The sequence below is a fragment of the Bos javanicus genome, chromosome 10, assembly GCF_032452875.1.
Source record: "Bos javanicus breed banteng chromosome 10, ARS-OSU_banteng_1.0, whole genome shotgun sequence".
In the NCBI taxonomy this organism is placed as follows: domain Eukaryota; kingdom Metazoa; phylum Chordata; class Mammalia; order Artiodactyla; family Bovidae; genus Bos; species Bos javanicus.
The window spans coordinates 50,918,032-50,932,878 of NC_083877.1; the positions used below are offsets into that span (position 1 = coordinate 50,918,032).

The window sequence follows — 14,847 nt, forward strand, 5'->3', positions numbered from 1 at the left end:
ATTTGAAACTACTCTTGTCATTCTTCTTACTTCTGAGATGCCTAAATTGGGAATGTTCTTTGTTTATTAATATGCATTTCATCCCTTGAAAAAGTATGTCTTCATGTTATATTTTCTGGTACATTTTGAATAGTATGTCCTAAAAGTGCGTTCGAAAGGAGTCATGTGAAATTATCAGGGCAGGCTTTTTATTGGTGGCTTTTTGTATCTGTCTCTCTCTCTTTTTTTTTTTTTTGGCCATGCCTCGTGGCTTGTGGAATCTTGGTTCCCAGACCTGAGATTGAACCCCAGTCTGGCAGGGAATTCCTAGCAGCTTTTTAATATGAGTAAGATTTGGGTAATTGAAACCAGTTTTGAGTAGTGAAACTAAATATTCCAGTTTATTGTTGATATAACTATTGATATATTTGCCTGTTTTCTTGTCTAAGTCATGTATACTAGACATATGCTACATTTCTTTGTGTTTTGGTTCTGATTGGAATATCTTGTGTTTGTTAGTAGTAGGTGTCTCTAATTAATATTACTCTACAATTTAACTTGATAGATCTTGTACTATTACTGAAATCCAGTTTTAAATGAATTCATTTTACATTTGATTATTCTTTGACTTTCAGGATGCTGAGGAAGAAGAAAATGAGAAAGGTATGTTTGATGCTAAGTAGAGTTTAAAAATTGGTGACATTTAGAAAAACAGTAAACTATGTGAAAATAAAGCATTCCTTATTCAAAATCTTATTTTTGAAATGAGTTTATTTTCAAATTTATCAATTTAGTGAATTAAGTTAGCACCTTGATTTTATTTTTTAATTGGTTTAATTTTCTTTTAACACTTTGAAGACATGTTCTAACTTAATGGTACATATCAGTTACTGTGGTGGACAATGCCATTTTTTGTTTAACCTAATTTAAGTTTTATTTTTAAAACCAACTTCTAGCATACGGTAAGTTGATTATATCCTTAAGACTGGCACTGCAGTAACTCATACGTGCTTACCGGTAATCCTAGTATGGAATGGATAATTAATTTTGTAACTAGTCCTAAAATTGTTGGGTGACCAGGAGACTGACTTTTTGTTTGCTGCTTGGAGAAGTTTTGTACAGTCTCCTGACAGTTTCAGTAGTTCTGGAGACCTATCTTATCCAATACAATTACAGGGACATCAGTAGCAATATACGTGGTTGGTCTGAGGTTATAGAAGAGTTCTTGGAAGGACGTCCAAGGATCCTCCTACTTTGGACTAGAAAGGACATGGAACAGGCAGAATAAAAAACCTAGAAGCAATGAATGAAGTAAAGCTACCGACTGAAAATCTCAGATGCTCGAGGCCTTTCACTTTTGGGTGAATGCAAGACATCTTTGAAAATGGTAATTGCAGGACTGACTGGACAGGATGAAGCCTGGAAATGACCACTTTCTTAAACATTATGGAGCAGGCCATCTTTGGAGCCTCTTGTAGCAGTTTTCGGACTACACAAGAATAAGAAGAGTGAAAAAGATGAGGCCCTGAATACTTTGAAGACTGATTGTATCCTCAGACTGTGACCTTTCAAGACGTCACCATGGGAGTTCTGAAGGTCACAAGGGTTAAATCCCAAGATAATTTGAACATTGAATAACAACTCTGCTCATTTGTCACTCTCTCATGGAGGAAAAACACCTTCCATATGCCATTAACTTATAACCAGAAATGAAGAGCTGGTATCCTCAGGATGGAACTCTCTCCTCACTTTTGTTGTTTGGTATTTGTATTTAGAGATCATTTTTTCCATGAAGAATAAGTGATCCTGGGTAAAGGATTGTTTATGTTAGTTAATACCCTTGTGTTTTTCTTCCTAACCTTCCATCAGTGCTAATAACTGGGTTTATATTTTCTAGGTCCTATTCTAGCTTATGAATATGAAAATTGTTTAAACTTCTTGTTTTGCCATATTTATTCCTGTTAAATCCTCTTAGATATAGCAGGTTCTGGTGATGGTACACAAGAAGTATCTAAACCTCTTCCTTCAGAAGGGAACCTAGCTGAGGCTGATCACACAGCTCATGAAGAGATGGAAGCTAATGCGACTGTGAAAGAAGCTGAGGATGACAACATCTCGGTTACAATCCAGGCTGAAGATGCCATCACTCTGGATTTTGATGGTGATGACCTCCTAGAAACAGGTAAAAATGTGAAAATTACAGATTCTGAAGCAAGTAAGCCAAAAGATGGGCAGGACGTCATTGCACAGAGCCCGGAGAAGGAAAGCAAGGATTATGAGATGAATGCGAACCATAAAGATGGTAAGAAGGAAGACTGCGTGAAGGGTGATCCTGTCGAGAAGGAAGCCAGAGAAGGTTCTAAGAAAGCAGAATCTGGAGACAAAGAAAAGGATACTTTGAAGAAAGGGCCCTCGTCTACTGGGGCCTCTGGTCAAGCAAAGAGGTTTGTTTTTCTATGTCAGTTCTTTACGATACTGAATTCCAGCATTCAATAAGATCACTCTACATTAAGGGGGTGGCTTCAAGACCATGTACAGTAATTAGTACTTATGATCCTGCCTGTAATATTTTTGACCGTCATAAGTTACTTTAAAAAAAAATTTCAAGATCTTCGTAATATGCAGTGTGTCCTACTGATTGCATTGTCGAATTGTCAGCATATATTTGGTTTTTTTTTGTTTTTTTTTTTTTCAAATTGACAATTTTTTTGTGTTTCATTTTTAAAAATCCTTGTGATGATGGTTAATGAACAACTATCAGTCCTAAGAACACAAATGAAGTCAAGTCCCAGTCCTGAAATCTGGAGAAGATGGCCATTTATCCACTGAATAGAATTGTCAGAAAATCTAGATCTTCAGGAATCTTGGGGAAAATCAGTGCAAGAATCCTAAGGGAATCATTTGTTCAAATAACCTAATCTAGGCTTTTGGAATTGTTAATTTGTATGGATAGCACTGGTTTGAAATATAGTCAATATCAAGCTGTTCGATTTTTGTTCTTTTTGTTCTTTTTGTTTTTGCTTTTTTGTTTTCAATTTTCTTCTGGTGGTTTGCTTCTGTAGCTCTTCAAAGGAATCTAAAGACAGCAAGACATCATCCAAAGATGACAAAGGTAATGTATTTTTTCCTGCTTATTTCAGTGATAATTTGAATGTTTCCTTTAAAAAGTAGTAATTGTCTAGGGTTTCTTTTGACATTTAGTCCTTAAAAATTGACATAGTAAATTTTTTGGTGGCTTTTGTGTGAACAGTGGAGTTAGATTACAGCAAATTCTCAAGTGTGATTGAAGCATTACTTTCTTAATTATTTAATTTATAAACTGGTATAAATTTGAGTTAAATATATTTGCTATGTATTTTTTATATTGTGTTCTAAGTATCTATTGAATATTCACATAATAGACATTTCATTTCTTAAAATTTCAGAAGTATTTCACTTTTGATTATCACTTGTAACCCCCACACACTTCCACGATCTTTTTCTTGTTCTGGCTAGTAGGAAGTGTGATATAAATAGTATTTGTGGAGCTGAAAGCAAGTTAGCCTCGACATTTGGTTTTACTTTTTTGATTCTTTAAATCAGGGCACACAACTGTTAATATAGCCAGTTTATAGGATTTTAATTCTTCAGAATTTACTTCCTAATTGACTTACTTTGCATTGATGAAAGTTTTATGTAGAAAAGTAGTTTTATTTTTAAATTTTGTAAGTTTAAAGGTGCATTATTTGATTAGTCTTTGTTACTGGGAAGTCTCTGCTTATCTCCTGATCATGTGCTTTAAGTTTCATCTTATATATGCTGTATATGTGAAAAATATTTCTTGTGTTTTAAAAAAGCATTTTAAGGGAAGAATAACACCATTTGGGTACTACAGAATCGAAAAATGGCTCTTGAGTGCCTAAAAAAAGGAATGTTATGTGTCCCTTATCTTTTTTTAGTAGATTTTGTTGGCATATTTTAATAATTAGAAATTTTAGTGATTGACTTAGTAATTGACAATTAATTGCATTACCTACATCCCTTACAGTTTTGGTTAATGGATAAGATATAATAAATTTATTAAATATTATCCTTTAAATTTAGAAGCTTAGTGTAGTCTTAATTAAATGTTAACTTCCTGTCATTAAAATTTTTTTTCTCAAGTTAAGAGGAATATGTGGGCCAGGTGTTACTGGTAAAATATAAAAGATACATGAACTTCTAGTTAACGTTTCATAAGATAAAACATTTCCTTTGATAATTATATTTGTTAAGAACAGAAATGCAGCAGTCATTAATATTTAAAATATTTGAGTCAGGCGTGTTTTGTCTTCTCATAAGTACACTGATAGAAACTTGTGGCTTGTAATTTTTAAAGCATTAAACATTTTACTCTTTCTATATTTGATACCATGAAGTTATAAAAATTGTTACTTTTATTGCTTAGATACTGTTTCTCTTAAAGTGGGTAAGAACTGTTTTCCAAATGATGAAATGAAAATTCCTTTTTTATAATAGCACATTGGAAGTAAAGTACTGAAGGGTAACTTACCAGGAATGTATTTTAAGAAATGGTATTTTCTGTATGAAACAATAATTTGTGTATAGAAATAGTGCAGAAATAGTTCATATAACCATTTACCTTTTCTAAAGAATTTTGGGGTCTCTGATCTTTGTAATTGATTTGCTTTAGAAGATTTTTTTTTTAATCCAGAGTTTTTTAGTTGCATGTAATTTTCACTTTCTCTTACCCTTTCTGTAATACAAAATGAGGATGAACTGTTGGCTAGTCTTTGTTACTAAACATTTAAATTTTTGAAAACAGTTTATCCCTTTGTTTGACTTTTCCCTTTGTGCTCTCAATGTCTCTGGAGCTAAAGCCCACAACAGGTGTAGGTAATTAAGCAGTCTGCTTCCTGGTTGCCTGAATTTAGTGCGGTGGTTGAATATAAATGAATGAATTTAAACAACAAAAGTCCAAGACATATAACTGATTTTTTTACCCACTTTGTCTTAAAACTCATGCAGTAGAAAATATACAAATTCAGACATGTTTGTGTTATGTTACTGTGTTCAATTTTAGTTATAGTAGATGTGTAGGATTTTGATGTAGTGAAGTCATGCTGTCAAAATTAGAGGGTTTTATAATTTTGGAAGTTTATAGCCCTAATAATTTTGTTTAAAAAATTTCCAATTGAGAAATTTAAACTTCTGATATTAAATCTATTCTAGGAAGTACAATTAGTGCTAGTGGTAGCAGTGGAAGCTCAACTAAAAATATCTGGGTTAGTGGACTTTCCTCTAATACCAAAGCTGCTGATTTGAAGAACCTCTTTGGCAAATATGGAAAGGTACATTCTTTTTATCTTTTTATCCATATTTCTATGTCCATTTTAAACAGGTGGTATTCAAAACAATGCATATAAAATCTAATTTCTTGTCTCTCTCCGGACTGTTATAGGCATAGTTATTTAGTTCTGTGGTAATCATGAGTTTTACTATATCTTATAATCTCACTCTGAGCCCTGGGAATCTTTGTAGGAAAAGCTCATTTTTTGAGCCCATTTAAGCCAAGGAAGGACTGAGCTTGTTTCATCACATTCATCATGATTTATCTTGGACCTAAAATTGCTGAGGCTGATCTGGTCATCTGGAAAATAGAAGCACTGGGATATAGAATATGGGGTGGAACCCCAAACCTGATGTGGTCCCTTTTATTATACAAATTCCAGTACAGTGGTGCAGAAGAATGTAAAACTGGTAAATGGACTTAATCAGAAGTTTTGATATGTGCTATGAAGGAAGAGTGCAGGGTTTAGAGAGCAAAAAAGGAGGCTTTACTGTGGTTGGTTGATCAGGAGAAGTTTTTCTGGCATATAAGGGGAGACCTAATGAAAAAGAAAACTAGTTGATAATTAAATGAATATTCAATGAATAGCTGTTGAATTAAATTGTAGTTGATCTGCATCCCTTAGGACGCTCATTATTTCCTTTTTTTTTTTTTCAAATGGTTATTTTATCATTATTTCCTTTTACATTATAGTTTTCAATATGCATCATATATGTAATCAACTCTGCTGTAAACTCTTTGATAGCAGGGATCTTAACTACTATACTTTGTATGCACATGATAGGCTTTCAAATATTTATTAAATTAATGACCACCAATATCAGTAAATAGCCATTAATGAATGTTACAAAAATCTATCCTATTGATTTTAGAGATTGTTTTTTTCCTTCTAATTAAGAGAATTGCCTGCAGAGTAAGGAGGTTCTTGTAGATGTCATATACAAAACACTGAGAATTGTGGTCCCACGATCAGTTTCTGGTATATTTTTGATTCTGTTTCCAGCTATTTAATTAGGGCTAAAACTATATAAGGAAACCATGTACTTATAACATGAAATTGCTCTTGGGGCGAGTCACTCTTTCCCGGAGTTGAGATATAAGCTGATAGTTTCCAGCTACTCACACCAGCTTCCCTCTGTTCTTCTTCCTGACATTGTGTCTGTGTTCCTCTTTGTTCAGCACTAGATTGTTCTTTCCCACTTTTCTTCTCACTCAACCATCCCTGCCTTGTCTCTCTTAGCTATTCATTTTATAGAGCTGAAGTATATGTCACTTTTATATTAGTATACATTTTAAAAGTACATAAATGGAAAGTATGTCTTTTTAGAGTGTGTTTTGTGGAGTATATTTTTAAGGCTGCTTTTTCATGTGTGGGAGACTATTTTTGAGAGACTCATTATAGAAAAGTGTTAACACTTACCCAGACCCTTTTTGTTTTAATATCTTTAAGAGATTAGGGGTGGGCCTTTGATAGGGAAATTTTGGTCCAAATCTAATTGAAAATATTGTTTCTTTGCTTTTGTTAATTGTGCCATTACTTCCTTGATGTGACTCACTGTGTTTTGGCAATGTATTTAAAAAAAAAGAAAGTAAAAAAGTAGGTTAAATTGATTTTTAACATTTTAAATTGTTCCCCTGAGTATTATAGGCAAGGTAGTTGGTGAGTCCAAGAATATAAAACAATAATATATATTGTCCTCAATTTATCCTTTATCCTGAATTTATACTCCTGAACATATCCTTTAATTTGAATAGTCTGCATTCTGAAGTTTTATCTTAGAAATGTATTTGAAACTGTAAAACTAAAGTATAATCTCATTTTTATAGGTTCTGAGTGCAAAAGTAGTCACAAATGCTCGAAGTCCTGGGGCCAAGTGCTATGGCATTGTAACTATGTCTTCAAGCACAGAGGTGTCCAGATGTATTGCACATCTTCATCGCACTGAGCTGCATGGACAGCTAATTTCTGTTGAAAAAGTAAGCTTGCTTAACTGTTTAAACAATAGTAATTCTCAATTTAACAATATTACACTAGTAAGGAGTAGAATTGGGAATGATTTTTATTTTTATATATTCATTTTAATTATTTTACTTCTGTTTTCCAATTTTTTTTTACCATCCACATACTTTTTACAAACATAAAAATGTAACTTTAAAACTTACATATTTGGGACTTCGCTGGTGGTCCTTTGGTTGAGAATCCGCCTTCCAGTGCATGGGATGTGAGTTCGACCCCTGGTTGGGAGCTAGGATTCCACATGCCTCAGGGCAGCTAAGCTGCAACTACGGAGCCTACGAATCTCAACCAGAGAGCCCATGCACTCCAGAAAAAAAATAAAATAAAATTTATATGTTTTTTTCTTCCTGTTTAAACTTTTCAGGTTAAAGGTGATCCTTCTAAGAAAGAATTAAAGAAAGAAATTGATGAAAAGAGTAGTTCAAGAAGTTCTGGAGACAAAAAAAACATGAGTGATAGAAGTAGCAAGTAAGGATTTATTTTGTCAATTAGCCTATAGACTTTTTGGTACATTGATGAAGTAGTTCTCATTTTGTTGTTTTCTTGTGTGGGGTGGTATGGTCAGGACACAAGCCTCGGTCAAAAAAGAAGAGAAAAGATTGTCTGAGAAAACTGAAAAAAAGGAAGGCAAGGATACTAAGAAAACAGAAGGTAAAGATGAGAAGAATGATAATGGATCAAGTGGCCAGACTTCAGAATCGATTAAAAAAAGTGAAGAAAAGAAACGAATAAGTATGCTATGTGCCTTTCTTCTCAGTCCCTTTCTAATGCATCCTACAGCTTAATTTTTACAGTGAAAGGGGAAACTTAAGAATACAATCTAGATAAAGATTTAAACTTCGTTGTTAGATGTCACTGTGGTAGAAAATGATCTAATAGGAATGGGAAACAGCTGTCTTTTTCCACCTAAGCCCATTTACTGTTAAATCTGGGCTGACTGAAAATGGTCATTGAATAATAGAAGAATTATTGAATAATAGAAGAATAGAAGAATCGATCTTTTGGTATCTTTGAAAGTACATTAGTGGATCAAGTTTTAATAACTCTTTACATTTCTCATAGAATAAGTTTTTTATATCATGTATTGTTTTGTAAATATTTGGTTGTCTTAAGAATTCAGCATACTTACATTATATTTTCTTTTTGATGAGAATAGTTTCAGACATTAGCTTATCTGATTTTTTCCTCTTAGGTTCAAAGAGTCCAGGACATATGGTAATACTAGACCAAACTAAAGGCGATCATTGTAGGCCATCAAGAAGAGGAAGATACGAGAAAGTAAGTCCCTGATAGGGATGTTGTATACTATTTTGCCTGTTTCCAAAAGAAGATAATTCAGTTATCTGTAACCATTTTGCATGTGTCCATGATAGAAAACCTAAGAAAAGGGGAATGTCATTATTCATTTAAGCTTTTTAAATTACCAGCTCAACTTGAAAAAAAAAATTAGTTTAACTTGTAGTCCTGTTAACAATTTTTTTTTCCTGTAGATTCACGGAAGAAGCATGGAAAAGGAGAGGGCTAGCTTAGATAAAAAAAGGGACAAAGACTACAGGAGGAAAGACATCTTGCCTTTTGAAAAGATGAAGGAACAAAGGTTGAGAGAACATTTAGTTCGTTTTGAAAGATTGCGGCGAGCAATGGAACTTAGAAGGTAGGAAAAGAGTCTGTTTTATACCTGTTTTTAACTATAGGTATGTTTTTAACTATAGGTGTATCTTTAACATTAGTTATAAACCAGATTTCTGGAAATTGTATTTCTATAGAAAGATATTTGTCACTTTTAAGAAGTAAAACCTAATGATTTTAGTTTGCATAGTATTTTACAATTTACAAAATACCTTTGCATCTATTATCTCTATCTCAACAGTTCTATAAGGTTAGTTATGTCCATTATATAAATGAATAAAATGGAGGCCCAGAGAGGCTAAATGACTCTTCCAATGCCACATGGCTAATGAGTGGCAGAGTCGGGACTCAGACCCAAGTCTTCTGACTCCAAGTCCAATGCTCTTTCCTCTACTTCAAAGCTGCCGCCATAAAAAAACATGACTTTGAAGGCAAATTTGGATTTTGATGTAAGATAGTCTTAATGTAAGCTGTAGTGGCCAAATAATACATTGACATTGTAGGAAAAATTTATTGTACTTTGAATTAGAGCCCAAGTAAAGGAAGATTTAACCTGTGAACCTTATTGCGTTCAAACTCTGTCCTAAAGCAGGCATCCTCTTTAAAACAAAATGAGAACAAAACATTTCTACTTTTCGTGGCCGTATCTCAAGTTCATCACGAGTGCCAGTTTGCTGTCGATTTTTGGATGCCACTTAAAATTTTCTTGTGAAAGTGTTTCATAATATAAATTTACAAATACTAACCTGTATTGTTGAATGGTCACTTATGGAATTTCATCTATTCATTCAGAAGTGTGCTAGGAACTACCAGATATACTTTTAGCAACTTAAATAATACTATGATTGCCACACAGTTTACTAAAAGGAAATAATTCTTGCATGCTGCTGCTGCTGCTGCTAAGTTACATTAGTCATGTCCGACTCTGTGCGACCCCATAGACGGCAGCCCACCAGGCTCCCTTCCCTGGGATTCTCCAGGCAAGAATACTGGAGTAGGTTGCCATTTCCTTCTCCAGTGCATGAAAGTGAAAAATGAAAGTGAAGTCACCCAGTCATGTCCGACTCTTTGTGACCCCATGGACTATAGCCTACCAGGCTGCTCCATCCATGGGATTTCCCAGGCAAGAGTACTGGAGTGGGTTGCCATTGTCTTCTCCAATTCTTGCATACTCAGAACCTTTTTTTTTTTTTTTAATGAAGTCTCAGTATGCTTGGCTTCCTGTTCAGATGACCACAGCTGAGAGAAGAGTGAAACTGGGAGTTATTAGGCAGCATTTCTCAAACCTATCAGACCAGCACCCGTTTCATAATAATAAAAAAAATTGTAGCACCTTCTTTACTAATCTGAAATGAAATTGATATGTAACATACTGTACAAATATACAAAAAAGAACAATATAAAGCCTTAACTCTAATATGAAGAAAACATAAAAGTAATTTATAATGAAGCATATATTCCAGATATGAATGTTTAGGCATGACGCTCTACAAGATCTAATGAAGTAGTCAGATGTTTGCACCTCTCTTAAGACTCAGTGAGAATGTGACAGCTACAAACACAGATTGATACCGGTTTGTCATATTGGTGAGTCAAATACCAGGAGTAGTGTTGATGTTACGGAATGACTTCTGAAATGGTGAACAACTCTTGGTGAAGTTCTCAAGAAGGTGTAATTTTTCCTCTTTTTATGTGGAGCTGCATTCCTGGAAACTTTAGTGTACATAAAAGGCCAAAGGAAATGAAACTAGCATTTATTAAAAATGAGTTAAATGCTAGGGCCAGATTTTTTTTTTTCCTAGAAGTGATTTTATTTTGATGACATGAATTACATTATGGCATTTGAAAGGTATTTGGAGTGTTGGATGGTTCTTTGTGATGCAGGATTATCTTGACTGTGCCATGCATCAAAAGATATGTAGAATCCTTGGTCCCCTTAACTAATGGCTGGTAACAGCCCCCTTGGTCATTGTTAAAATTAGAAACGCCCCTCCACCACGGCCGTACTGAACCATTGAGAACCACTGGGTTACTAGAAGACATGCTGATTGACAGAATACCCTGGGTGCCCTAAAGTGAGGAAATGATTAAAAACAAACAGAAAAATAACCCACTATTAGAAGTCTTAATATAATAATTTAGTTGAGCACATATTTGAACTCAAAGAAACGTGTTATCTAGAGCCATTTATTATGGGTTGTGAACACTCCAAAAGAGGCCATGAGGGCAGCCATTTAGTATAGCATTTGCTGTAATTCATGTTGGTGGCTGTGATCCCAGTTGAACAAAACTAAGGCTTACTTAGGAGATAGAATATATCCTAGATACTGGAAATTTTTCTATCAAAAACAGAAGTTTGTAGTTCAGTAAATTCATATATGTAGAATGTCCTTTTAAAGATGTTGACTAATTAATGGGCTATCATAGTGGGATTTTTATTTAAACAGGAATCATCTAAGAGGCAACTACTCTGTAAATTTGTTCAGGTGACAGTCTTAAATAAGTGACAGTATTGAAATCTGTTTAAAGTTTTATTTTTAGTTCTCTTTCCAATTACATTAAAACTATTTAGAATGAGTCAAAGTATAAAATTGCCAACCTCAAGGAAAAATACAAATTCAAAAGCTATTCTCTTTCACACAGTGCTAGCATAATTTAAGTATTTCTAAATACTGATTTTTGTTAGACGAAGAGAGATTGCAGAAAGAGAGCGTCGAGAGCGAGAACGCATTAGAATAATTCGTGAACGGGAAGAACGGGAACGCTTACAGAGAGAGAGAGAGCGCCTAGAAATTGAAAGGCAAAAACTAGAGAGAGAGAGAATGGAACGCGAACGCTTGGAAAGGGAACGCATTCGTATTGAACAGGTGCAGTCAGAAAATCTTTTCATCTTAAATAACTGACCTTTTTCAAACCCTGTGATTTTTGCCCTGAAATTTGCTTTACATGCTGTAAAGCTTTTATAGAATAAGTTCAGCTAATGAGCATTTATTAAGTGTCCCTGAGATAACAGTGAATTAGGTGCTAATTAAAACTACATTTAGTCATGACTTTGTTCTAGCCAATTGGTAATAACTTGAACTCTGTGATATCATGGCAGCCTAATAGTCTGAGCATAGGACTATGAGTCCAGAGTAGTTGTAATCCAGGCTCTGTCACTATCCCATTCTTGGAAAATAATAACTATTTCCTTACTTATTATAGTGGGAATGATTCCCCAAGGCTGGAAGGAAATAATGCCTCTCTTTGCAGAATTGCATCCAGGGTTTTAGGACACTTAGTCTTATTAATAATTTTATCTCTAATTACTTTTAGGTGCTTTTGTTTCAAATTATTAAACTAAATCTGACCTTCCAAATTACTTGCCAGCTTTCACCACCCAGTCTCTGTTATTTTTAATGTTATAGAACAGTAGTCATAGCTTAGATTGCAATTACTGAAGTCAGATTTTTTTGTCCCAGGTTTGTCTTTTGCCTGATGCTTGCTTATGTTTTCTTAATGATAGGATTAAAGCAAGGTTGCATATATACTTACCTTATGTTTTCATTTTGCATTGGTTGGTTCTTCCTTCTATGTTGTCTGAAGGAACGTCGTAAGGAAGCTGAACGTATTGCTCGAGAACGAGAGGAACTGAGAAGGCAACAGCAGCAGCTTCGTTATGAACAAGAAAAAAGGAATTCTTTGAAACGCCCACGTGATGTAGATCATAGGTAGTTGCTTGCTTTCTTTAACAGTTAAACTTGCTGTCTTATTCCTTTCATGCTAAGACTGTGGAATTAGAAAGCACAGGCACCTGTTGCTGGAATAAAAGCTCATGATCAAGAGGGATGGAATGACTGCAGTAGTGAATTGGACATCAGTGGATTTTCAAGTAGAAGAAAACTTTTCCCCATTTCGCCTCCACCCCATTTTCCTTTCTTTGCCAAATGTTTTCCACTAGGACTTGAAATATTGAATACATGGTAGACTTTAATAATGGCTCTCAAACTCGGACCTGTTTTGAAAATTCTTACAGGGTAGTACAGACAGTACAGAAATCAAAGTCACAAACTTGGGAACACTAAAATATAGATTCTGTTATTTGTTTGCATTCATAGTTCTTAATAGACTTCAAAATATAGTAATTTAATTTTCTTAATATAAATTCTGTGAGATTTAGTTGATTGTGTTGAGAAACAAGTGGAGCGGAGCGAATGAATTGTGCTTGGGACTAACTCTCTATCCTTTCCAAAGTTAAGTATAACCAAAAGTGTTGTATGCTCCTCCTGGTTAGAATTTTATTTTAGAATGTTATCAAGTATTTGTCTTATTTGCCTTTCCAATTTAGTAATTTGAGAACAGTTTTTCAATTATTTTCTGTGGAATTCCTCTAACACTGTATAACTTTATATAATTTGATAATTTTTTGCTAGCTTGTTCTTACAAAAGAATGTTTTGTCTTGAGTTTATTAGCCCTCTGTATCCACAGTTCCTAGCATGTGGTATGTATGACTCCAATAGGTGTTATTTTGTTGCTGTAAAACTAATTTATATAAACGAGCAAATATTTCTCTTCAAGGCGGGATGATCCTTACTGGAGCGAGAATAAAAAGTTGTCTCTAGATACAGATGCACGATTCGGCCATGGATCTGACTACTCTCGGCAACAGAATAGATTTAATGACTTTGACCACCGAGAGAGGGGCAGGTTTCCTGAGAGTTCCTCAATTCCGTCTTCATCTTTTGATAGGTAAATGAATATGTTGAAAATTACTGTGTTTGGTGTATGAGCCTTATTAGTGATAGTTTGGTTCTCTATTAAAATCTTAAGTACAGGTTGTAACTGCGTATTCAGAACAAATCATGTTTGGTTTTTCTATTTGTTAATGAGAATGTGATTCTGTATTCAGAATTAGTTTTATAGGCCACCAAAACATGCTTAAGTAGGTAGGCTTTATCTTCTTAACCTTTAAAACTAAGTGAAAATATTGTTACCTTGGGATGTGCCTCACTTGTGAAGAATAGTAAAACATTCTTCAGGTTGGTAGTGACTTGAGTGTTTGATGTAATTTCCCTTGTATGCCAAAAAACCACCCTTCACGCCAGACATTTAGCTCAATTTAAAAGAACATAGGTTATTATGCTCAGTCATAATCGTGCTCAGGCGTGTCTGACTCTTTGCAACCCTGTGGACTGTAGCCCGCCAGGCTCCTCTGTCCATGGGGCTTTCCAGGCAAGAATAGTTGAGTGGGTTGCCATTTTCTTCTCCAAGGAATCGTTCCAATCCAGGGATCGAACCTATTTCTCTTGCATTGATAGGGAGATTCTTTACCACTGAGCTACTTGGGAAGCCCCATTACAATCAATAATTGTGGCTATTTTGTTCACTTTGCCTTAAGTTATTTTTTAAAGAAGGTGTTCTTATTGTAGGTTATGCAAATAAAGTTAAGAAGAATCAGACCAAGTACTTACTTCTCAAAACCTGTGTTCTTTGTTTTGGATAACAGGAGAGAACGTTTTGTTGGTCAAAGTGAAGGGAAAAAACCACGTCCTTCTGCACGAAGAGAAGATCTAGGTTTTGAAAGGTATCCCAAAAATTTCAGTGATTCCAGAAGAAACGAGCCTCCACCACCAAGAAACGAACTTCGAGAAACAGACAGACGAGGAGAACGAGATGAGAGGAGAACAGTGATCATTCATGACAGACCTGATACCACCCACCCTAGACATCCTCGAGAAGGAGGGCCCAATCCATCTAGACCAACCTCCTGGAAGGCTGAAGGAGGCATGTCCACTGACAAACGGGAAACAAGGTATTTGTATAGTTTCTAATGCCTAGCTAATGGTAATAAGCACTTGGGTTTTTCAGAAAAGGTTAGAGTTTGATTGTATATGTTCTTGAATTTTGTTTAAC

The 14,847-nt window shown here is 34.7% G+C and overlaps 1 protein-coding gene across 2 annotated transcripts in view; it reads left to right on the forward strand.

Annotated features, from left to right (window-relative positions):
• SLTM (SAFB like transcription modulator) overlaps window positions 1–14,847 on the forward strand; it is a 43,962-nt gene that overhangs the window by 23,579 nt on the left and 5,536 nt on the right. The window contains exons 6-18 of one of the 2 annotated variants that reach the window (XM_061431152.1): window positions 615–642; window positions 1,955–2,423; window positions 3,042–3,091; window positions 5,191–5,309; window positions 7,136–7,285; window positions 7,690–7,793; window positions 7,891–8,057; window positions 8,518–8,603; window positions 8,816–8,979; window positions 11,641–11,821; window positions 12,540–12,664; window positions 13,513–13,683; window positions 14,441–14,746. In XM_061431152.1, coding sequence (XP_061287136.1) covers window positions 615–642; window positions 1,955–2,423; window positions 3,042–3,091; window positions 5,191–5,309; window positions 7,136–7,285; window positions 7,690–7,793; window positions 7,891–8,057; window positions 8,518–8,603; window positions 8,816–8,979; window positions 11,641–11,821; window positions 12,540–12,664; window positions 13,513–13,683; window positions 14,441–14,746 — 2,120 coding nt within the window. The remainder of the gene's footprint in view (window positions 1–614; window positions 643–1,954; window positions 2,424–3,041; window positions 3,092–5,190; window positions 5,310–7,135; window positions 7,286–7,689; window positions 7,794–7,890; window positions 8,058–8,517; window positions 8,604–8,815; window positions 8,980–11,640; window positions 11,822–12,539; window positions 12,665–13,512; window positions 13,684–14,440; window positions 14,747–14,847) is intronic. The other variant, XM_061431153.1, reaches the window with a different exon arrangement.